Source organism: Peromyscus leucopus, chromosome 8a, assembly GCF_004664715.2.
Source record: "Peromyscus leucopus breed LL Stock chromosome 8a, UCI_PerLeu_2.1, whole genome shotgun sequence".
NCBI lineage: Eukaryota > Metazoa > Chordata > Mammalia > Rodentia > Cricetidae > Peromyscus > Peromyscus leucopus.
In genome coordinates, this window is record NC_051085.1 from 15694036 (window position 1) to 15717873 (window position 23838).

General features: G+C 46.7%; 1 protein-coding gene across 1 annotated transcript in view; it reads left to right on the forward strand.

The window, feature by feature from the left end:
- The window catches only part of Dcbld1 (discoidin, CUB and LCCL domain containing 1), an 82220-nt gene extending 60323 nt beyond the window's left edge, over positions 1–21897 (forward strand). The window contains exons 6-9 of the mRNA XM_028894947.2: positions 1281–1414; positions 17676–17784; positions 19056–19185; positions 19873–21897. Of these exons, the coding sequence (XP_028750780.1) occupies positions 1281–1414; positions 17676–17784; positions 19056–19185; positions 19873–20504 (1005 nt within the window). The 3' untranslated portion in view covers positions 20505–21897. The remainder of the gene's footprint in view (positions 1–1280; positions 1415–17675; positions 17785–19055; positions 19186–19872) is intronic.
- The last annotated feature ends 1941 nt before the right edge of the window (positions 21898–23838 follow it).

The window sequence follows — 23838 nt, forward strand, 5'->3', positions numbered from 1 at the left end:
CTGGTGAGGGAGCTGCCCCTCCCCCTAACCAGCTGCAGCACCAGAAAATTGGACCCTGCACCTCGTCTGGGCAGCACAATACAGCTAACCCTGTTGGCAAAGGTGTAAGTGACCCAGTTGTGAGCGTGGGAGAGCTATCCCCATTACTCATCTGTCTTAGGGCGTCATGGACAGGGGAGAGATGCCTGCCTCCCCCCCCCATCAACGCCTGAGGCAGATTTATTTATGTGTATGAGTGCTCTATCTGCGTGTATGCCTTTATGCCAGAAAAGGGCATCAGATCCCACTAGAGATGGTTATAAGCCACAATGTGGTTGCTGGGAATTGAACTCACGACCTCTGAAAGAGCAGCCAGTGCTCTTAACCACTGAGCCATCTCTCCAGCCCTGCAGTATCTTTTCTTTAAAATTTTATTTAGTATTTATCATCTATTTATGCATTTATTTTTTGCAGATGGGACTGAGAATTGAACTTAGGCCTTGCATATGATAGGCAGGTGCTCCACCACTGTGCTACATAGTCCCTTTAAAAATAGTTACATTGCATTCATTTATTGTGGGTGGGACGTCTTAGTTTTCTATTGCTGTCAAAAGACATCATGGCCAAAGCAACTTAGAAAAGAAAGCATTAAATTGGGGCTTTCTTATAGTTCATGACCATCATGGCTGGAAGTATGGTGGCAGATAGGCAGGCAGGCATGGTAGCTAAGAGTTCATATGTTGAGCCAAAAATAATAATGCAGAAAGCTCTAGCTAGGAATGGCTTGGCCTTTTGAAACCTCAAAGCCCTGCCCCATGACACACCTCCTTTAACAAGGCCATACCTCCTAATCCTTCCCAAACAGTTCCACCCACGGCAGACCAAATACTCAAATGTTTGAGCCTGTGGCGGCCATTGCAGTCACACAACACAGCATGAGTGTAGAGGTCAGAAGACACTGACAAGCACTGGTCCCCTGCTTCTGCCACTTGGGTCTTGGGGATTGACCTCTACTGAGCTATCCCCTCACCATTTTCCCACCTACATTTTATTATTTAATTTTTGAGATAAAAAAAAAAAAAGCTAGACCAGGCGGTGGTGGCGCAGGCCTTTAATCCCAGAGCTTGGGAAGCAGAGCCAGGTGGATCTCTGTGAGTTCAAGGACAGCCTGGGCTGAATAGTGAGAGCCTGTCTCTAAAAAAGCAAAACAAAACAAAAACTCCAACAAAAGTAGCCAGCTACAGCTTCGTTTCCAGTGTGTTCCTCGGTGAGTGCTGAATGAGGGTGTCCCTCTGTTTCAGACCTCTTTACTGTGCAAAGCAGCCATCCACGCGGGGATCATCGCCGACGAACGAGGTGGCCACATCAACCTGCTGCAGAGCAAAGGCGTCAGTCATTATGAAGGCGTCCTGGCCAATGGAGTGCTCTCCCGGCAGTAAGTACTTTGCTTGCGTTCCGTTCCGAGAGGAGAAAGCCCTGAGGCCGTGATTAATCAGCTGACGGTTTTGAAAGGGCAGCAGGATGCGATGCTGAGTGGTAGTCAGCTGTGAAGGTATCTGTGATGGGACTAGGAAGATGGCCTAGCAATCAAGAGCACTTGCTGCTCTTCTAGAGGACCAGAGTTCAGTTCCCACAATGGTGGTTCCCAGCCGTCCATGATCCAGGTCTAGGGTATCCGATGACCTCTAGGGTATCCAACTTCTTCGGGCACCAGGCATGCACGTGGTCCACATACGTGCGTTAAGGCAAAGCACTCATATACTGTTAAGTTTCAAATGCTGGACTGAGCTGAACTGCCTGTTTAACATTGTCAAAGCTGGACCTGGATGCCAGGTTCTCCCAGCATCCCTCAGTCCTTACCTGTTACAGGGTGTGGCTGGTATACCCTGCCCTCTACCCTGAACTCTCCTGCCCAGGGACTGGGCTGCCCTTTCCCCAGAGGCTCTTCCTTATATAAGCCAGATGTTTTGGTTACCCTTCCCCTTACACCTTTGGCCTCCTGGATACTGTAACTGGTTTGCCTCTCTCTCCTCTCCCTTCCCCTCCCCCTCTCTCCAGCAGCCCAGCTCAGCCTGGTCATATCCACTCTGCACTCTCCCAGACGTCCCTTCCCATTCCTATACCCCTTTATCTACAGTGAACTTTCTCCTCCACCCTACCTAGGAACAGTCATGTCCTTTCCTTTCCTTTTTAATTTCTCTTTTTCATTTATCACTTAAAAAATGAAATAAATCTTTAAAAATGTTTGAGAGTTTCAACAGCGAAACTCTTTATGTGGAAAATAAACGTAGCGGTAAATGACATCCTGGTTGTGCCAGCAAAGAAGTTAAAATGGCCTGAGCCCTGGGGCGAGCATTTCCACGCCCAGCTGCACCTGTGGGAGAGAATTAATGCTTTTTGCTTTCGGGTTCAGCAAATTACCGGTTATCTCCAATTGTATCTAATACTGAAGAAGACAGGAAACGGAAATAAATATTGATAGAACCACAGAGTCCTCCCCGACCCAAAGATTTCTAGAGACTGTTTCTTGAGGAGTAGAAAAAGCAGCACCCAGCTTGCTTTATGGTCATGGTGTTGGATCACAGCAGTAGTAACTCTGACGAAGACAACCCTCATAAGAGTGTGGCTATCTTGCTTGGTAGAAATCTTATTACAGGACTGTATGGTGTTCCAGCATGTGGGAGGTTGAAGCAGGATTGCAAATTCCTGGCCAGCCTGGGTTGTATATATCTAGACCCTGTGTCAGAAAACCTGGGTAGGGTTATCAGTAATGGATAGGTTCCCGAGTTAGCATGAGTTGACGGGTCCGATGTCATTTTGAACAGGTCCATAAACGGAGTCAAACAAATGTGCGGGTCAAATAGAAATCCTGACCTCATGGGTTACCTTTTCAGAAAGAATGCATTCTACATTTTTGAAGGAAAACAACAACAACAACAGCAAATAACACTTCAGAGGTTACAAGTAAAAACTGGGTGTAAAATCCTTTTCCAGGCTGAGGTCGTAGCCCAGGCTCCTGGGAGTGGGGTTTGGACCTGGGAATAGGAGAGAAGTTGGTTATGTGACCTTGATGAAAGAGACCAGTCAAGGATATGGCGAAAGGGAGGCACGCAGCTTAGCGGGGACAGAGTCAGAGGCTGAGGAACGATGCCGGAGAGGAGTGGAGTGGAGATGGCTGCTGGCCTGTGTGTTGGTAGCCAACAGGCTGGCTGGCAGGTGGCTGAGGAGAAAGAAAAACCCGACTTCACACCTGGAGTGGAGGAGGTTACTGGTGGAGGCATTCTGATCGAAGACCTTGACAGACAGTGCACGCCCTGCTGGGTGTGATGCACGGAAGTGTCCACTGAGGACAGGGTGTGTGCTGCACACAGCGCCAGAGGCTTGGGCTCCGTGCTCCCCGCTGCTGCCGCCGCCGCCATGAGATCCCATGCACCAGAGGCTTGGGTTCAGTGCTCCGACTGCCATGAGATCCCATTCGCCCTCCTTTTCCAGGAAGGGTTTTAACAATGAAGCGGTTCTTTTCTCAGAGATAATTTTTTTGTTTTGTTTCAAGAAAGGGTCTCAGTCCAGGCTAGCCTGCAGCTTGCCGTTTGCCAGCCTGATGATCTTGAATTCTGTTTCCTCTTTAGGGTCAAGGGCATGCACTACCATGCTCAGCAGGATGCTTCTAGAAGCTTGATGTCAACACTAAAATAAATGAAATTATACCACATACACACTTTTTCTTTTCTGCCTTTTTTTTTTTGTCCTGACAGTTTCCCTGCATAACTCTGCCCGACTTGGAACTTGTTGCATAGACCAAGCTAGTCTCAGACTCAGAGAGATTTGTTTGCCTTTGCAACAACTGAGTGTTGAGATTAAATGTGTGTACCACCACACCCAACTAATACATATGTGTATGCATATACTATACATATTTATGATTTTTATCCCATTTTTATATGTCTGAGTGTTTTGCTTGTATGCATATATGTGCACTATATGCATGCCTCATGCCCAAAGAGGTCAGAAGTCTGTTACAGATTGACTGTGAGCCACCATTTGGGTGCTGGGAATTGAACCCAGGTCCTCTGGAAGAGCAACCAGTGCTCTTAACTACTGAGCCATCTCTCCAGCCAACATATATTTTTAGGTTTATATCTATCTCAAACCTTGGAACATTAAATTTTATATTCTGCTCATGATAGATCTGATTGTTTAAACATTGTACTGTAAACCTTTAACTATTCAGCCTGCCTGATCTTTGACTTTTGGGGGTTTTCTCTGTGTGTCTGTTGAAGCTTGGGTGCTCTTTTGGAAGACCTGAGGCTCTCTTGCCTAGACTTGGCTTCAAATGCTTGGCCTGTTTTTGTATATGTCTGAATGCTTCATTTAAAATAAAGTAGGGTGACCAAGTTTAATGTGGACTGCCTGGGTTTTGTTTTACTTTTGAAGAAAAACATTAAAATGGTGGACTTAAAAGTAGGTTTCAGCCGGGTGGTGGTGGCACACGCCTTTAATCCCAGCACTCGGGAGGCAGAGCCAGGCGGATCTCTGTGAGTTCGAGGCCAGCCTGGGCTACCAAGTGAGTTCCAGGAAAGGCGCAAAGCTACACAGAGAAACCCTGTCTCGAAAAACCAAAAAAAAAAGTAGGTTTCATTCTCTCAGTCACCCATGTAGCAATTTGACCTAAAGCATAAATATAATTTTCATGTCGCAGTTTAAATTTACATGCCAAAGGGGTACATAAATGGAAATGATTGGCAGCTTGTAGGAAGTTGGCGGTATATATAGCGTGTCGTTATTTGAACAAGTTGTCTTGTTTTGGGTTTGGTAGGAGTAGAAAGTCCAGAATTGTGCCAAGGGCTGTACTTCCTCCTAGCCCTTGTGATTTCTCCCTGATCCTTGTTCTGAGCAGGGAGTCGACTGCATGCTAAGCCAGTCTCCTCTGCTTGTTTAGATCCCAAATCTTCAGGGAGCAGCTGTTTTTATCTGTGATGTCGAGCCCTTGGGGAAACACCGTACATTCGGTCATTGAACTTCGGTTCCCACACACGATTGTTTGGTGTTCAGGAAGAAAACAGAGAAGGACGCGCTGCAGCTGAGGAAGAAGGGTCCCCAAAGTAAATATCCAGACTCTGCTGGGATCCATCTGGGGGTCAGGCCACTTCCTCCCTCTGAGGAGACCAGAATGGAATCAGGAAGAGTGACTGATCTCATCCCAAGGAGGAGGCTCTGACCGTCCGCAGGGGAAGCCTTCCTTTCTGTTTACCTTAAGTCGTTCTGGACTGTCTATCTCTGGAGCCCAGAGGGAGGCTTCCTATTCCTGTAATTTGGTGGAATTCGTTCACCTCGTGGTGGTGCCTCAGAGCCCTGTCCTCCCCTGGGTGGTGGCTTTTAAGGAGAAGGTTTGTCTGCTCTTTAGTGTGACTTTGCCCCATTTGGATAGATAGAGTGAAGTGCACATTAGAGGCCAGCTGATAAGGGAAGGAAGCAGGCAGAGAGCGATTAGCAGAACTCTCCCTCAGGTCTTCACCTTTTATAAACATTTCTAACTGCATTTCAAAATTGTGCGTGCCCCCCCCATAGATGCCATAACATTCGTGTGGAGGTCAGAGGGCAGCTTGTAAGAGGGCAGCTTGTAGGAGGCGTGGGTTTCAGAGAGCCCATTATCAGCTGAACCATCTCACGAGACTCATATCTTCATGTTCAAAAGTTATCCTTTCTGTACTTACTTTCTCTGATTGACAACAACAAAATGGAATGTTTTAGTGCCTCCCGGCAGCACAGGCAGGTGTTTGTAGCATGTAGTTGATGTGATCTTTCGGGGCGTATGTAGGGGGCACATTTCCAATGGAGTTCTTAGTTTGGGACATTAGGAGAAAGAAAATGGAAATATCAGACAAAAGGGGGGCTCTTGATAAATTCTGAATTTATTCCCAATAGAACGTTCCTTTCCCAGAGGGTCACAAGAGCTGAGTTCTCATCCCAGTATGGAGGTTCCTTAGAAAACTTAAAAACAAGGGGGTTGAAGAGATGGCTCAGAGGTTAAGAGCACTGGCTGCACTTCCAGAGGTCCTGAGTTCAATTCCCAGCAACCACAGGATGGCTCACAACCATCTCCAATGGGATCTGGTGCCCTCTTCTGGTGCAAAGGTGTATATACAGATAGAGGACTCATATATACATAAAATAAATAAATCTTTAAAAAAACAAGCAAAAAAACCTAAAAACAAAACTACCATAAGACCCAGTTATGCCTGGCCATAAAACCAAAGACTTTTGCCAGCATATTACAAAGATACCTACCTGCATCTCCATAAGTGATATATGTGATTCAAGCGTGTATAAATACTCTATGAGGTCGCATTTGCAGCGAGACTAATGGAATCCAGAAGTATCATACGACGATTAAAGGCAAAGAAAAGCCCCAAGACCCCGGGAAATAAACATCATCCGTAATTTGTTCTCTCAAGTAGCTCTGATGTATGACCTGGCTGTGCTCAGCTAGAATATTATATTACTCATTTGTGAGCTGATGTAAGGTTATTGCAATGCCGCTTAGAACAGAAGCCTAAGCGACCTGGGCAGAGGAGGGGAGTTGCGGACCAGGTTTAATGTGTTTCTTGCCTAGTGATGGCTCTCCGTTGGTGAGGATCTAGGGAGGTGCTCTAGAACTTATATACAAGAGCCTTAAAGAGAAGTGAACCAGCCACAAGATAGCGAAGGGCTGGGCATCCTGGCGGTTTTCTGTGTCGACAAAGGAGCGGCGTCATCTGGGAGGCGGTGGCTCCCGTTAAGAAATTTGCCTTGTCAAAGTTGGGTTTTAGTGACGGAAGCTGGGTATTTTCTCAGACTTTGATTATCATCGGATCATCGCTATTGAATTGGATGTTGGCAGTGCCCTGCTGCTCTCTACCTGAGGGGAAGTGCCAGCCCATGGCAGGTATCGAGTGTTAGGTGAAAAGTGTCTTCCAGTACCTGAAGCCGGCCCATGTGAGCGTCGTTCATTCATGTCCCTCTTAACTTCAGTTACTGCTGTAGTCTTCTGCTCTAGGCAATTCCTGCCTTTTTTTTGCCTGCTCTCTGGTATTACTTGATGGTGAGCCGTGAATCTGGAGAGTAGTTATGTTGTAAGAACACGTGTAGAATAAATGACGATACCATTTATTCGTACCTTCCGATGAGAATGTAGTGTTACCAGTATTTAATTATAAGCACGCTGAGAAGCTAGGGTAAAGCATGTGAGTACTCTTTAAGGCTCTAGGGGCTCATAATGGGGCCGTTTGGAATAGAGGTAGGCAATGGGAGTATTAAAATTACTAATTGTCAACAGCTAAACCTTATCGACTGTGTGTGTAGGTTAATGTAGACACCCAAGGTCCTTGAATGCCGTTTTGTTACAGTTTCACAGGCAGATGCTGTTCCCGGAAAGGTATGCCTGTCTTCGAGGTCTGGGCTATTGCCTCTCCACTCTCTTTTTTTATGCGTTTCTATCTCTTGTGATTTTAGCTCTAGACCGCAGTTTCTGGGATGGGTTAGGCCATATGAATCCCATAAGACCCCACTGATGAAATTGACTCAGCGTGAAGCCCTGGCCTGAGGATGGTAGATCCCTTTACCCATGCCCTGGTGCGTGTTGCTGCGTGTCTGTGAATCTACCAAGACTCCGGTGCCGTTCGCTGTGGCCTCGCAACAACTGTAATGAAGCGACCTCACGTCGTCTGTTTGCTTGAGGTGGTGTCTTGTCCGGAGCAAAGGGGATTTCTTTTTTTACCCCACTCCAAAGGGGTAAGGTCATTCTTGTTTCCAAGAGACCTCTTTGGGGGGGAATTTAGTCCGCAAAGGCTCCGAGGTATGGAGTTTAGAAATTTTCCTGTCCTTTTCCCTCAGTTTTTTCATCCCCTTGCAGTTTTATGCAGACAGCTAGGGTGAAGGATGGCCAATCGTTGGTGACGTCCAGGATTAGTAGGTTACTAACACTGCCGAAATGTAAGTTAATAGCAAACTATGCGTGAAAGAGTTAGAAGAAGAGAAATTTGCTATTTTAAGCCAAATGACTCTCTGGGTGGATCAACAAAGTGCTACAGACCTGCTTTCGGTCCAGTCAGAAGATCGATGTTCCTGCGCCCAGCTGTGAATAAGCCTCTGATCGACTAGCTTTTTCCCGAAATAAGCAGGGAAGTATATAGTATGAGGACGGGGAATTGAATCTGACGTCGTCAGTACTCCACCTCCCTCATATTGCATTCCAGCTGGCTGTCTCTCGTAGCGTCCCTCAATCCCCAAGCTGTGGTATTTTGTGACCAAAGTGATATTGTTCCCCAGCTGGATCTATGTTTTTAGGCCAGTCTTGGGCCCTAGCTGGCGTGTTAGCATGTAGAGCGCGGGAAGCCACAATTCTCTCAACCTTGGTCTTTCACATAGGGTTGCGTTTCTCCCTCTTTGCCAAGATACCTCTAGGGAGGGGCTCGTTGACGCACTCAAAGTAGTTTGTGGCAAAGAGAGTATGGAAATGAGTCTCTTCGCCTTTCTGTGTGTTGATGGATTTCTGTTGGCACGGCAGGGTCTTAGTGGAAAAGGTTGTTGGTGGGGTGGCTGGAGCGGAAGGGAGGTTTACCGGATTCATGCCAGGTGCCCGAGCTGGGACGGTCCCCAGCCCCTAAACAGGTGGTGCTGGAGTCTGATCTTTGCTTAGGCATGTACCCAATCCTACAAGTAGAGGCAAAAGAGCGGTATCAAGGAGTTTAAGCTTCATCCCGGGTAGTAGCCGCCTGGCTAATGAAACCCACTCTGAAAAAAAAACAAAGCAGTAGTAAACATCGTGTATGTACACACGCATCTCATACATAAGCAGTAACACATACTATATTCATACTCCTCATACATCTTTCATTTAACTTCAATATGGAATATTTATTACTATATTTGGATATGCCTAATTAACACACTTCCGCTCGTCCAAGTTTAAGTGTTATGTTTTTCCTTGATTTTTCATTCTTTTTGGTCACATGCAGCACGTGAGAATGTGTACACTGTGAATTTATATCCAGATCGCATTCTTTCTATTTTAAACCTCTTCTTCATACCTAGTGACTTACATGCAAGTTTCGCAGGGTCTTGTGGTTCTGTTTTTTTGAGCAGAGAGCTTGGTTGTGACATGATTTATGCTGTAACATTTAGGTGGACTCTGGCATGAGCTATATAAAACCATGTGGGCCGTTGAAACCAACATGAGAAAGTCTGCAACTGACTGTGCCTCTCCAGAATGGTAGGAATCAAAGGTGTGATGCCACCATGCCTAGCTACATTTTTTATGCCTCCCCGATTGTCGCTTTAATTTTGTCGCCCAATGATCACAAGTGAAAGAAGTGGGATGTCGAGTGACTTTCTCCCGTTGTTTACAGGTTTCCAAGCAGGGGTCTGTTTCGGACGGCTATAGCCTCTTCCTTCAGGCATTCAAAGAGTCTCATAGAGAGAGGTAGGGCCAACTGAATTGTGACTCCAGCTAATTCTTAGTTGTCTGCGTTTCCTCTTCAGCGAAGCACAGCGTCAGACAGACTGAGAGTCCTGGCTTCCCCCTGAGGGATCTAGAGCGACACATACCTCTCGATTCGAACACCGCCCCACCCCAAAGCTTTTGTATGTACACTAATGAGGCTTTATCTGGTAGCCTGCATGTAAGCTTTCTCTCTTCAGCATGGGGTCCACGCCATTCTGATTTGGGGGCCAACTTCTCCTATTGAGGCGAGCCTCTGGAGTCCTCATAGAGCATGACTCCTCCTTCTATTGTGTGGTAGGGGAAACAATTTTAATTGTTTGCTACTGACTGTGCTCAGAGTGTACCTCATCCCCTTTATTTTTGCACCCGTAAATGGGCTCAAGCATTAATCATGTTTTCGCTGATCTCGCAATGGAAGAGGCCAGTTGTATGATTATTAGCGTCGGGTTTTTAATTTTGGAGGCGCATTTGTTTTTGATGTTGGATTTGCTGATATCTGGGAGGACTTGAAGAGGGTTCTATGTGATGCGTTCTTGCGCCTGCGTCCTGGAAACCCTTCCCAAGGGATCCTCCCGCGCCGCTTCGTGGCCTGCCTGTCCGTCGAACTGCTGACGCTGGCTCTACTAAGCTGTGAGTCTCCACTGCACGTCGCAAGCTACTGAGGACTTTTCCCACCGTGGACGTTTGTCTATCCGTGATCTTGTGTCTTGTAACGATGCGGTTGGTTTTTCTTTCATTCCAGGAGATGACATATCACCCCACCCCCGCTATCATATTCCACTCGCCGTGATCCCTCCCCGCCCTTCCCTCCCCGTCTGCCTGACCCAGCATGGTGCGTGATCTTGTTATTGCAGTTTCCCAGAAGTATGTTGAATTGACGTGTTTTTTTGCTTCTTCTAATGTAGTGTTATAAAACAGTGTAATTAGCGTAACCTTCATCCCTCCCGGACCAGCCCCTGTGGGGGTAGGAGTGTTTGTGTGGCTCCATGTGTGTTTTTCGCCTCCCTTCCTCGTGCCATCAGTAACAAGCTGCGGTGTCTGTTAGTTTGCTTCCGTGCAGTAAGCACTTGCGACCACTGGTTGGAGGCTCCTCTGCTACAGTGAATCTCTGCCGTCACTCGCGTCATGCTGTCACAGTGCGCCACCCTGCCCGGAAGGGAGTCCAAAGGAGGATGAATGTGCTGGTTTTCTCTTCTCCAAACTTATCCTGGCTGCATGCGCAGCGCATGCCGTGTTAGCGCTGTGTTCCTGTTAAGGGTGTTCACTCGTCCTTCATTAGGGTTGCTCTCGAAACTTCTCGCAGTAATCTCAATTGATTATTATGATCAAAGTCTCTAGCTGCATAAATGGGTGCCAACCAAAAGAAACCAATGAAAGCAGATGATTGCCTTATCGGGCAAGCAAAGACTTCTCTTATCTAAAGTCAACTTCGGGAGTCCGCCGGAAATCCTAAAAAGTTGGCTCAGTCCGAAGTTGACGGCAACTATTGAAACACCCATTCTATATGATAATAACACATAAAGTTAAAGCAGCTCAGCTGCCAACCTGCTCCAGGGTTGATGTGTTCAATTCAACAAGAGTATCTTTCTATACAGAGGAAAACCAAAGCCATGAGCATTCTATGACAGATTTAGTGTGGTTGTTGTTATTCTTTAATATTGTGTCTAAAAGAGAGTGATAGATGATTTTAGGTTGGTCCGTTCTTTAGGGAAGCTGCGTGATGGATCCTTAGGCTTCATAGACCATATACTTTCTGATGGAGCATTGTAAAGCCAGAAGTTGCTTAGCCTGCAGATCCCGGCGCTGTGCCATTAGAGACACTGCGCTATGGAGCGGGTGCGTTTCCACGTCGTAAAGGCTCCTTTGCTCGGGTTCTAGTGCATCATGACTGGTGTTGCTTTCGTTTTTACTATATGACAGCTGCGACTGTTTCTACTCGCCATCTCCATCCCTACCCTAATCGATAAGTTAAAACCGGCAAAGCAAGGCGGTCCCGGCCTGGACTCCCTAGTGGATTCCCGACACTTTCCCTCAAGGCACGCAAAATGTCGAAAGCAAAACCAAAACCTAACAACACCCTAAATAAACAAATGTCTGCGACTGATACGGATTGATCTGCTGTGTGTGATGTGATATCGGCATGCATATAGGTATAAAGACATATATCAACACTTGGATGGCCTGTGGAGCTGCTAGGCAAGTGACCTTGTCTAATACCGGTTGGTATACAAGGACGTAAGTGAGGAGAATTACTTGGGTGTATATTATTATGGAACGAAAACAATGGTTAAGAGAGTGTGGATGTTAAAGAAACGTGTTAGAGACAACTGGTTCTATCCAAAGTGCCTACCGTCTCTTCCCATTTTACTAAATTGCTCAGAACTTATGTAAAAATGACGCCGGTCAGCTATAACTCAGACATTGAGCTTAGATGCCGATATCATTCGTACACATTACGGACTAATAATAGTGAATTAAATTATAGTTAATAGTGGGCCTCTTTATTATAATATGGACACCGTTATAATATAGGTATATATAAGAAGAAACAGATTATGAGCATAGAGAGGACCTGAAACTCGACTCTCAGGTTCGCCATGACAGATTTACCTTAATAAATGAAGTTAATATTAGTTTGTTCTTGTAGTGATGCTATATATCCTGAGTATACTCCCATGGATCAATTTATACCGTATTGGTGGTTGAGACTGACACAAGAAGGGTAAAATTAGTTAAATGAAATTATTGTGATTCTTAATTAATAAGATATATTTAATATGATCCTCATTTGGTGAACATGAGAGAGCTTTAGGCAGAAAAATCGTCGCTCCTAATGTCCTCCAGGTCTTCAGAACCACCCCTGTGGCAACAAGATGTTTAAGTATTCATTAAGTTTTTACTATTTGCTAATATATCCATTATAATACTGTGTGATAATATAGGCTAAGAGTTGGGAATCCATTGGAGTTTTGTTCATATTTCACAACATGGTGAAAATAATTTAGCGAGTTGATGATATATATAGAAAATGAATGTAATTCTGTTTATATGTGAAAAATGGAGATGTTAATGTAAAAGAATCAATGAATAGTGAGTGATGTGTACCAGCTGATTGTAGGTCCGTCACGACGAAACAGAGTTTGTGATTAAGACCATACGCTTAATTCCTTGCAATATATTGTTATTTTCCCTGTTCCTTTAAGGGAAGGGGCTAGGTTCCATTGATAAATGGTGATCCAAAGGATATGCCACTTTAAGAGAGAAAAATATAAGGAAATTAAAGTTTAACTGGCTTAATGAGAACCAGAGGTAAAACCTATACCTCCGATGAGTGCGCGAACAGTAGCGGAATAGAGGGTCTCCATGAGTGGGTTTTCGTAAGTCTTGTTAAGCCCTTCATCCACTGATGCGGGTTGTGAAACTCGCTGGCTCCCGGCCGTAGATGTGCCCAAATGCACCACCCGTTAGGGAGATTCACCCAAGCATTGGCCCTGCTTCAACAACCTCTTATGAGTGATACAACTATAAGTGAGTAAGATTATGCTAGACAGTTGTTGGATCGAGTGTGGCCACGACTAGCTGAGGCCGGGCCGTGATGCAGGGAGCCTCCAGTGTCTCCACGTTGTTCGGTTATAAATCTAAAGGATGCACTTCCCCCATTATTTATCCCGCCAGCACTCCGAGTTTTGTTGAGAGGAGGCCAAGACTCAAAGAGAGCAACTCTGCTCGTATACCTTCAAAAGGACACTCAAGAGCCTCTGAGATACCTAACTCCAAGAGAAGATGAATATGAGAGTTCCAGAGAGACCAGCGACCCGAAGACATATACCATCAGAAATATCTTGGCTTCCAAAAGAAGAAGAGTAGAATAAGAAGATAATAAGAAGATAAATAACTGCTCATTATGAAGGATCCCGCAAGCCGTGTGATAGTGACGCGTGGGTGTAAGTTGTGGAACGTATGTGGATGGTTAATTTTAGAATTTAAGACACCCACTCAGGTGCTCCAGATTATCCAGTGCGACTTGTGTCCGCATAAAGTGTATATCCTGGGCAGCAGTCATGGGAGTTATGAATAACAATATCTGGAAGTGATCCTTGCAATCCTGTAAGCCTCAAAACATAAAAAGAGAGTTTCCACCATTTCTGTAATATCAAAATATATTCCACTTGTCGGGGACTAATAATATTTAGTTAATGGAGCCATGCTCTTCTCAGCGAATTGCCCAAATCGACCGGTGAAGTGGCCCTAGAATAGGGTCCAAAATGTTTTTTAGAGTCGTCGTTTTTCCCTGCCTTTATGTGGTAGTGGCGCTAGTGTCAATGTGATATCCTTTTGTATATAGATGCGCTCATTAACAATAGGGAGAGAGCAAGAATGTTGATGCGTACAATATTCAGGAAGTGACCCAAAAAGTGAAGCCCGCCACGAGGTTCACCTATCCTAATCGATGGTTGCGAGGTGTTAGGGAAAGGCAGAGAGGGAACTGAAGGCAAACTGTTATCCATCACATGCGCGCGTGCTGAATGGGGAATGAGCGCCCTCAAGAATGTGAGATGCGAACCAACTGCTCGTGGTGACCCCTTCGTGCACACCTCTCCTCCAAGTTCCATTACCCAGCAGACCAGGGATAATGGCTATCCCCTCAATGACAGAAATAACTACCCAGAAGAAGCGTTTTCCGCATATCAAGTGAGGGAAAGTAAGAGAAAGGTCTCATTACTCGACACAACCGTCAGCTATAACTTTAACCTGAAAGGGAATAAAAATCCACCAGAACCCGTGATTTATCCAAGGAGGTAGGAAGATCCTAGGAGGGAGACTGTCAAATAAAGTATGTAATCAGCCCCAGCTATGCCCACAAGTGGGGCGTCTAGTACGCCAGGACCCACAACACTAGCACCTCCAGAATTCCCCTTTACTTCCCGTGAGTTACCAAGGAGCCTTACACCTATGTCCTCAGAAAGCAACTGGTATCACCGAGTGGATCCACAGACTGCGGAGACGATGGCGCGATCCAGCGGATGCCACCGCTAAATTCAGGAGCACTTCAGTGAGGGATGTAGCCATGAAGAAGATCTTTCTATTGCCTGGTTTAGACCCTGGCGTCCAGCTTAACAACATTCTTTGATGTACTTCCTCGGCCAATGTGTGTTGTTCGCAGGTATCATTATATAGTGCGCCTCCTGATGGGTCACTCTCGTTTATATATAGGATAAAGATCAGAAGACTGCGTAGCCAGGTGGAAGGAAAACTGGTCATGAGGAGTTAACATGACTTATCATGGTTTTTGCGTTGTGTCAGTGGGTCTCTCGTTCTTGATTAAGAGTGAGATCTTTCTTATACTCTGAAAGAAAGTGAAATGGACAAACCCAAATGAAGAAATGGTTAAATTCGTGAACCTTCGTGGTGTGTTGCCTAGCGGCCCTAGACTCTAGTTTCTGGGAGCAAAGAACAAAGAAAGAGCGACAGAGAAGCTGCCCGATGCACCTTCCTCGGTAGCACGAATCTTATAAGGTCTTATAATAAAACACCAACCTGGAGCCAGGTACTGGGCGTCAACGCCTAGTGAGATATTTGTATTCAAAGAGTAAGTGCTGGCAGAAATCAAGCCAACGAGCAATGCCACCTCCCCCTCAGCTTCTTGTCTCCAATAATTTCCCTCTCAGCTGTGATTTTCCTGTGTCTCCATAATCTGGGAAGCTGTACTCTCGTGCAAGGATCCTCAATCATTCAGACTAACTGTACCTCTGTCATCCTTATCATAGAGAGAACGAATCGCGTGTACTTGATAAGAGCCTACCAAATGGCTAAGTGAAACCATGAACGCTAAATGCAGTCACTTGCCCCGCATTGCGCTCATAGCTCTCCTTCCTGTCTCTCCACTTTCCTCAAAACCCTTTCTGAGCGTGTTTCTGACCATCACTAATGGCCTGGGAGATCTAAGGACAGTGGTTGAGATGGCTGTGAGTCCACCTCGGAGGTGAATTGGTCTGAGTTTCCTTCTCCCAGCTGTCAACCGCAACTTTGGATAACGCTAACAGTGAGAGGATACAGGACTCCAAGCGGAAGGCACTCCTCTGCCTGCTGGAATTGCTGGGATTATAAGGCAGTGTGTTCCTTGCTGATCCGCTCTGCAACACACCATACTATATTTTACACTATAGGTCCCTCTTATGGATCATATCTAGTAGGCTGTTCTGATAGTAATCTCAATTCGACACAACCAAACTAGAACAAAGATTAATCGATTTATCAGGCCATAAGGTATTTTCAGAACCCTCCTTTTCTATGCAAAAACCAAGTTTTAATGTTAAACGGGTGGGAGTAAATAACCAGAAAATCTACCAAATACCCCATCATTGTACCTCCCGAATTATCGCCTCCCTCCTCCTCCCCGCCTCCCACAATCCATTTCCTCTTTCTCTGATATTGGTGATGTGGTAGAATAGGAGTTGCGGTCTCTCCCTACAAAGTCTCCTAGTTGCCCAGCAGCAACCTCTCCATTGTGATACGCTCCAAAGCTAGTCAACCTTTTTTTTTCCAATACTTTTCCAGTGCCTGCTCTGAGCCTGTCCTGTGACACGTTGACGTGTGGGTGTTGTGATCTATCGGCAGCTGAATCTTTGCCTCTTCATATAGGCCCACGCTAACTGCACGCTCTCGCAGCTAGTCTCCCTATATTTGTTCTAGATATATAGAACAATAGCTCTTCCTCGCCTCGTCTTTCGAACAAGTACGCTCGTCTCTGGGAGGACATTTTGGTGATAGGCAGTGCAATTCCAGTTAACCCTTTGGACTCACCCTATTAACTCGCACCAGTGGGCTGGCCTGGGAGGCTCCCAGTAAATCTCCTGCCTGTTAGACGCGTCAACTTGTTGGCGGATTGTGAAATTCATCTTAAGAGAGTGACGTGAATTACCACTGACCTTGTGTTCTAAGGAAGTTCTCACCGCCAAGCCAATCAACCAATCAATTTTATCCCCCTCTCTCGAATAGCTTCACGATTCCCGCCGCCTGGGGCGAAATAACCAGATGTGCGCGAAGGAGGCCAGCCTGATGAGATTGCCTTTTTATAAAAGCTTGTGTAAGACAACGACCGAGGCGGGATTTAGCATGGTGTTTGAATGTTCATGGACAGGGACGTCTTATTGTGCCGGGGGAGATGAATGGAAACTGGGCCCAAGTTGGCGTCCCGAAAGAGCTCGAGAGGCGTTAACACCGGAGTAAGTTATGCTGAGTCCCCTACACTCGGCTCGCTTGTTGACCTTGTCGTGCTGTAATTCTGTCTGGGTTAGCAGCCTTGCTATGCAAGACCAGTTGCTTTACTAAGCTCCACGGGCTGGGGGTGGCCCATGCGATGTCCAGAAGAGGGTGCTTCTCTGTTGACCGGTGTGAGCTCGATGTCATTACTACGCGTATGCGCTATAGTGAATAGTCGTCTTGCGCTCAGTGGCCAGCTGGGGTAGCTGACTATGTCCAATAGATTCACGTAAACTGCGAGATACTAGGAACGCGCAGAGGCATGTAGCGTCTTATTCTGGACCAGCTGTCTTCTCCGCTCAATGTCCATTCATCCAGACTCTCAACAACCTAACCGCGGATGGCAGAGAGCTTGCTGCATGGCATCGGTAGTGAGGCATACACCTTCTAATTCTAGCCACTCAGGAAGGGCAGAAGCAGGTCGGATCCTTGCTTAGAGTCAAACCCTGGTTCTACATTAATGAAGTTTCCCCAGGAGTCGACCCAACTGCTCAGTGCATTATAGGTGAGAAGGAGACCGGACAGAACTTAGAAAACACTCATTTCATATAAAAAGAGAAACCACAGATACCAGTGGATAAACGCATTGAAGGAGATGTCAATTTGTGAACCACCGTATATCCTGGAATGTGTCCCAGGTCAGTACAGAAACCTGACTTTCGAGCGCTGTCGGCCTCCTGTCCCGAGTCTTTATCCACCCTTTCTCCTCGCTGGCTCACCCTGTGAGCCCTTGACTGTTCCAGACTCTACTAGCTCGGCTTACCGAACACCACGCCTAGCTGCAGCTCTATTGTGACTGTTAATGGGGTGCTGGATTTTGACATCGCCTTGCGTTTGCGCTCTTGATGCCTCTTGCTGTAATCTGAGGCCTTGTTGGGAAGCCAGATTAAATATTCCCTTTTGCATTACATGGGCCGGAATCAGTCCCCGATGTACCCCAATTTAACATCAGCCCCGCGTCCTCTCCAATGAACGCACAACTTGATGGCAAGGAGCGGAATGAGCCCCAAGATGTCGTGGACCTCTATTCACTAGTGACTGGGCTCCCGGCTGTTCTCTTGGTAGGTTTCCCATACCGACAGGGACCCAAGTGTCCTTAGGAGGTTCTGGCTTGTGGTGGGACAAGGGAAAAACGAAAACAGCCTGCAGGGCTTTGTAGTCCTCTTCTGTAACTTCATGGACACAGGTTTGCTCATGCGGGTGATTTCTTTTAGAGTGCGTCAAGTATGCTTTCTCTCATTTCTACTATATGACTGCGTGTGCCTTTTTTTTTTTGTCCTGTTCACCTTATTACCAGCCTAGTGCTGAGTAATATTTAGTGCAGAAAGTGCGACCTCTTGTTGTATCTATCTTCACGTCCAAGTGCCTTAGTGCATCCCTCCCTGAGTGGGCCTCGAGAGTCACCGTTCTTGTCCAGAGGGTCCACACCCACGATCTATCCCAGAAGAGGGTGAATGGTCCAATGCCTTACCTCATCGGCGCATGCCTATTGAGAAGCTCTGCAGTCTCGCGAGTTAGTGCCTGCACCCGTGCTGGATTTTGATTATTATAAGTAACTGCGGGACAAGATTGGACAGAACACTCAGAGACATTGTATTATCTAATGTATGAGAATTACCTTCTTCTAGACCCTCGTCCTCTTGAGCAGAAGGAGCTACATTAAGGGACCTGTCAGTCACAATGGCTCAGTGTGTCTGAGAAAGCATCACTATGTCCTCTCTTCCAGTTTTATTTCTTGACTGTTCGTCTTCTTCAGCTTGCCCCAGAGTGACCTCAGACTGCTAGCATGTGGGTTCTGAGTGAGACTTCCACAGCCCCCCACCATCTGACACATGGTTTAACACAGCACAGACTAGCTACAGCTTCAAGTCCTGACTTGGTTGCTGATGGCTGTGTGAGTTGGGAGAAGTCACTTGGTTTCCCTCTGCTTTGTGTCCTGTTGTAACATGGAATGACAGTCCTACCTCATGTCTAAAAAGACTTGAATTATTTCATTATCCAGACACTCATCACTAAGCCCAGACCTATTGCTTAGCTCTTCCTTCCATTAACCCATCATCCCATGTCCTTAATTCTCTTGCCACATCAGACTGTCTTCATAATTGTTTCTTCTCCTCTGGATTAGTCAGGGTTCGCTAGAGTAACAGAACCTATAGAATAAGTGTGTGTGTGTGTGTGTGTGTGTGTGTGTGTGTGTGTGTGTGTAGGGAAAGGACTTATTAGAATGGCTTACAGACTGGGGTCCAGCTAGTCCAACAATGTCTGACAACCCCTGGAAAGTCCAAGAACCCAGTAGTTGTCCAGTCCATGAGGGTCTTCAGCTGGCCTCCAGTACAACCAGAATCCTGAAGAAGTAGGCTGTAATGCCAGCGCAGGGATGGACTGGCTAGTGAGAGCAGGCAGTCAAAGAGAAAGCCAAGTTTCCTTCTTCTGTGTCCGTTATCTAGGCTGCCAGGCAGAAGGTGTGGACCGGATTAAAGGTGGATCTTCCCACCTCAAAGATCCAGATTAGAAGTGGGTCTTCCCACGCCAAACGATTTCATTTCATTAAGAAAGGAAACCCCTCACAGGTGTGCCCAGCCGTTTGGGCTTTACTTTATTAATTCTAGATGTAGTCAGATTGGCACAAAGAGTTGGTCACGTTGGTCATCACACCCTCTTTTTGTGTTACGTCCACGTCCAAACTTTACAAAGGCCACTTTGGAAGTCACTCCTAGCTGGGCCCAATGGACGACACCTGTAATCCCAGCACCTGGAAGGTATCCCAGGAGGAGCCTGAGTTGAAGCTTGTCCTCCGCCAATATAACAAATTAAAAAGCCAGCCTGGACTACATGAGGCCCCACCTCAAGTAAATAACTAAAAGTCACCCCTAAACTGGGCATGAAGTTGCACACCTGCAATCCCAGCACACTGAAGGCTGAGGCAAGAGATCACAGATTCACGACTAGTTGGGGTTACACAACAAGAAGACCCCGGCTATAAATACATAAGTAAATGCCTCTCCTTTACAAAACATTTTCCCCCTAACCGAAGGGCTCCTGTCTGCAAGGGTCGGTGGCCTTTGCGGCTTCCTGAAGCAGGCAATATGGTCGTTTAAGCCCCAGTTGCAACATCTGACTTGCGTTTCCTCTCTCTGGTGCAGCCTGAGACTCTTTAGTCACCCGGCGGAGAGTTGAGTGGACGGAAAGTCTACTCTGCGACCCGCCGACCCGCCCTCGTGTTGGCCGGTGCGCTAATGATGCTTGTCTGGTTTCAGATTATCAGCAGCCTCTCATGATCGGCACTGGAACAGTCACGAGGAAGGGCTCCACCTTCCGGCCCATGGACACAGACCCTGAGGAGGCCAAGGTGAACGCTGAGGCCAGCGGCCACTACGACTGTCCTCACCGCCTGGGCCGCCACGAGTACGCGTTGCCCTTGACGCACGCGGAGCCGGAGTACGCCACGCCCATCGTGGAGCGGCACCTGTTACGAGCCCACACCTTCTCCACGCAGGACGGTTACCGAGTCCCCGGGCCCAGGCCCACTCACAAACACTCCCTTTCCTCCGGAGGGTATCCCCCTGCCGCAGGGGCCACCCAGAGCGCAGGCTACCAGAGGCCAGCCAGCCCCAAGCCTGCGGGTGGTGGTGGCTACGACAAGCCCGCGGCCGGTAGCATCGTGGACAGCAGAGACCCCTCCCCGCAGGTGCAGGTGACTCCTGGGGTGGACGATGGTTATTCAGCACCCAGAAACGGTCTCGCACCCCTCCACCCGATGGCCGTGACCGCTCTTTTGTGAACCCAATGTGAAAGAAACCTGCTGTGGTACTGAGCGTGCTCTGCTGCGAGTCACCGGAAGGAGTGTGTGTGCGCGCGCGCGCGAGTGTGACTCTTCAGGATCCTAGAGACAACCTCACTCACTGTTTACAGAACTGTGCAGCTGGTTTCGTTCCCACCCCTTCCAGCAGACCCGGCTGGCTTCTGTTGCGCTGGACTGAGGAGACTTTCCTCATTTCTCCCACTGTGATGCTGTGCTGTAAAATGTGCAATTTGTACAGTCGTACTTAACGTGAATTAAAGGAAGGGAGTTTGTGGTGGTTTTCTACCCCGGGGTTAAGGAGAAAACTCGGGATTTGCAGAGGTGTGGTAGTACGTGTTCATGTTTCTCAGTGTGTTTGATTATCTGACACTGTTAGCAGCAGGTCTGTTTAAAAAAAAAAAAAACCTGTCTGGTTGTGGTGGCTCATTTCCTTTTTGATAAACTAAAAGCATTTTTTGACATTCCTTCTCCTGGAAGAAATGAAATTACTTGAAATAGGAAAGGCACACGGGGTAGGTGATGGTTCACTTTCATGGCCGTAGATTTATGCAAGCAAGCACACCCCCTCCGCAGCCGCTGCCTGCTTCCTTCGGCTCTTCTTGAGAGTGAGGGCAGCCCAGGGTCCTGGGGCCTGTGTGGGACCCAGCTGTACCCCGAGGGACCTCATTCTCTAAGGAAAGGGCCTGGTCTTACTGCACAGTGTTCATAAGCAAATCTGCCTTTCCAGGGTGCTGAGACTCAACTTGTAATGAAGGTAGCGGAACCGCTGTGGCTCGGGGGACTGTCAGGTACTTCTAAACCCCAGATTTAAAATGTAGCTGAGCTCAGAAGGCCTACTTCTCACAACTTTCTCCAGAAATAGTGCATGTCGGCGACTTCCATTATCCCTGGGAAACAAACGTTATTTGAAATGTGTTCTCACGCGTGTCTAAGTAGAGATTTCCAGTGGCGGGCTGGCAGTTGAACTGGTGGTGTAACAAAGCTGTTTTCTCCTAAATATGTGATTATACTCATAGAGTAGCCCAGGTCTTGGCTGTACCTCATGTTCAGTGGTGTTCTCCCTGAGTTGGCTTTGTGAATTAACTGGGGGATTTAACCTCTTTGGCCAAAGAGGAGTAAGTATGTGTCTTGTTTGTTAATAGAAAATATGGATCCCCCCCCCAAAAAAAAACCCAATCCTTTCCTTAAAAACTATTGTAACCCTATTTGTGTGATTGTCATTTTCTATGAATTATACCTGTGCTAAAATAGGGTGCTGAAGGGTCATGGCAGACTATCTGTTTGGTTATAGTGGAGGATAAACCATTTGCTTTATGGAGTTTACATGATTTTGTGTGTATACTAATTGTAATAAACTATGCCAAATCAGACAGCCCCTGAACTCTCGTTGGACCCCTGCTTGCTGGGCTAGTGAGAGGTTCACCCTGTAACTGGATTCCCATAATTCGGTTTGCAACTTTTTTTTTTTTTAAATTGAGACTCTAATATAGCCCAGGATGGCTATCAACTCTCTCTCCGAGTAGCCTTGGATGACCTTGGATTTCGATCTTCCTGCCTTTGCCTCTCAGGTGCTGGAATTAGAGATGTGCACCTTCACATCTGGCTTTTTTTTATTTTATTTTTTGAGACAGAGTTTCTCTGTAGTTTTGGTGCCTGTCCTGGATCTCGCTCTGTAGACCAGGCTAGCCTCGAACTTACAGAGATCCGCCTGGCTCTGCCTCCCGAGTGCTGGGATTAAAGGCGTGCGCCACCACTGCCCTGCTCACATCTGGTTTTACTTTCTGTCTTCTGAGAGGCTTTAGTCACACTGTCAAGTTAAATAATTCCAATTAGAGCATCTAATTCTTGGTGCCCAGTCTCCTGGGTAGTGGTTGCTTTTCCTGAGAATCTGTGGGAGCTGTGATTTAGACTGTGCCAGGGACAACTCAGGATGTCAAGGAGCCAACGCTTCTGCCTCCCAGTCATACTAAGGCTGCCACTTTGGAACATGCCTTCCGTGAAGAGACGCGAGCATCCTTAGCTGACCTGTGCTCACCTCCAGTCACCTGACTGTTTTGCTCACTGCATAAATCCTCTCCATTGAAATTCCAGTATTGCCATGTTATCTTTAAAGCGTTTGTACAGGTCTAGTCTATGTTTAGCATTGTCTACCCAACTCCTCTCCTTTTTCTTGCCTGCCCCCATCCCATTATCCCCTCTGTGACCCTAGACGGTTTCATTTCTTCTTCCATTTTACATACACAGGCTTCATTTAAAGTCAAAATCATGTGACCACATAAAATCTACTGACATCCGTCATGGTGGCACATGCCTGTTTTGTTTGGTGAGGCTGGATGTGTAGCCCTGGCTGTCCTGGAACTCAATCTGTAAAACAGGCTGGTCCCAAACTCACAGAAATCCACTGCTACATTGTGACACGTGCTTTTAATTCCAACACTTGGAAGGCAGAAGCAGGCATGGTCTAAAAAAACGAGTTCCAGGGGCTGGAGACATGGCTCAGAGGTTAAGAGCACTGGCTCTTCTTCCAGAGGTCCTGAGTTCAATTCCCAGCAACCACATGGTGGCTCACAACCATCTGTAATGAGATCTGGCTCCCTCTTCTGGCCTGACGGGATACATGCAAGCAGAATACTGTATACATAATAAATAAATAAATCTTAAAAAAAAAAAAAAAAGAGTTCCAGGTCAGCCAGGTCCCTGTCTCAAAAAACAAGCAAATAAAATCTGGGTGCCACAAATAAAATAAAACATGCCACTTCCCAGCACCCACATGGCAGCTCACAACTGTCTGTAACTCCAGTTCCAGGGGATCCAACACCCTCACTCAGACATCCATTCATGCATGTAAAACAACAATGTGCATAAAATAAAAATAAATCATTAAAAATGCCATATTTATCGGAGACTGTCTTAATTTGCTTAATATCCTATTACATCCACTAAATTCTGTTTGGGGGAGACAGATTGGATGCCAGAAGTTCCCCTTCAGCCAGACTGCCTCATGGATTAAACTCTACACTTCAGTTTAGATACAGATTTAGATATGCACCCGTACAGGAAATCTATATACACAAAGGGCAGAGTTTTACTTCAGGGGATAGGACCAGACTGTCCCATCCCAGTCACTGGCTCATCTAAGCAATCAGGTTCAGTGACAGTAGAGGGGCTGAGCTGTTTAAAAGCAGAGGCTGCAACTACTGTGCTAATTAACCAGGCTTCAACACTAACTGTCTTGGGACAACACACAAGTTCAGGCACCGCACCAAGTCCAGACAGTATTAGAAGTCATCAGACAAAGCGCTTGCTGCTTAGG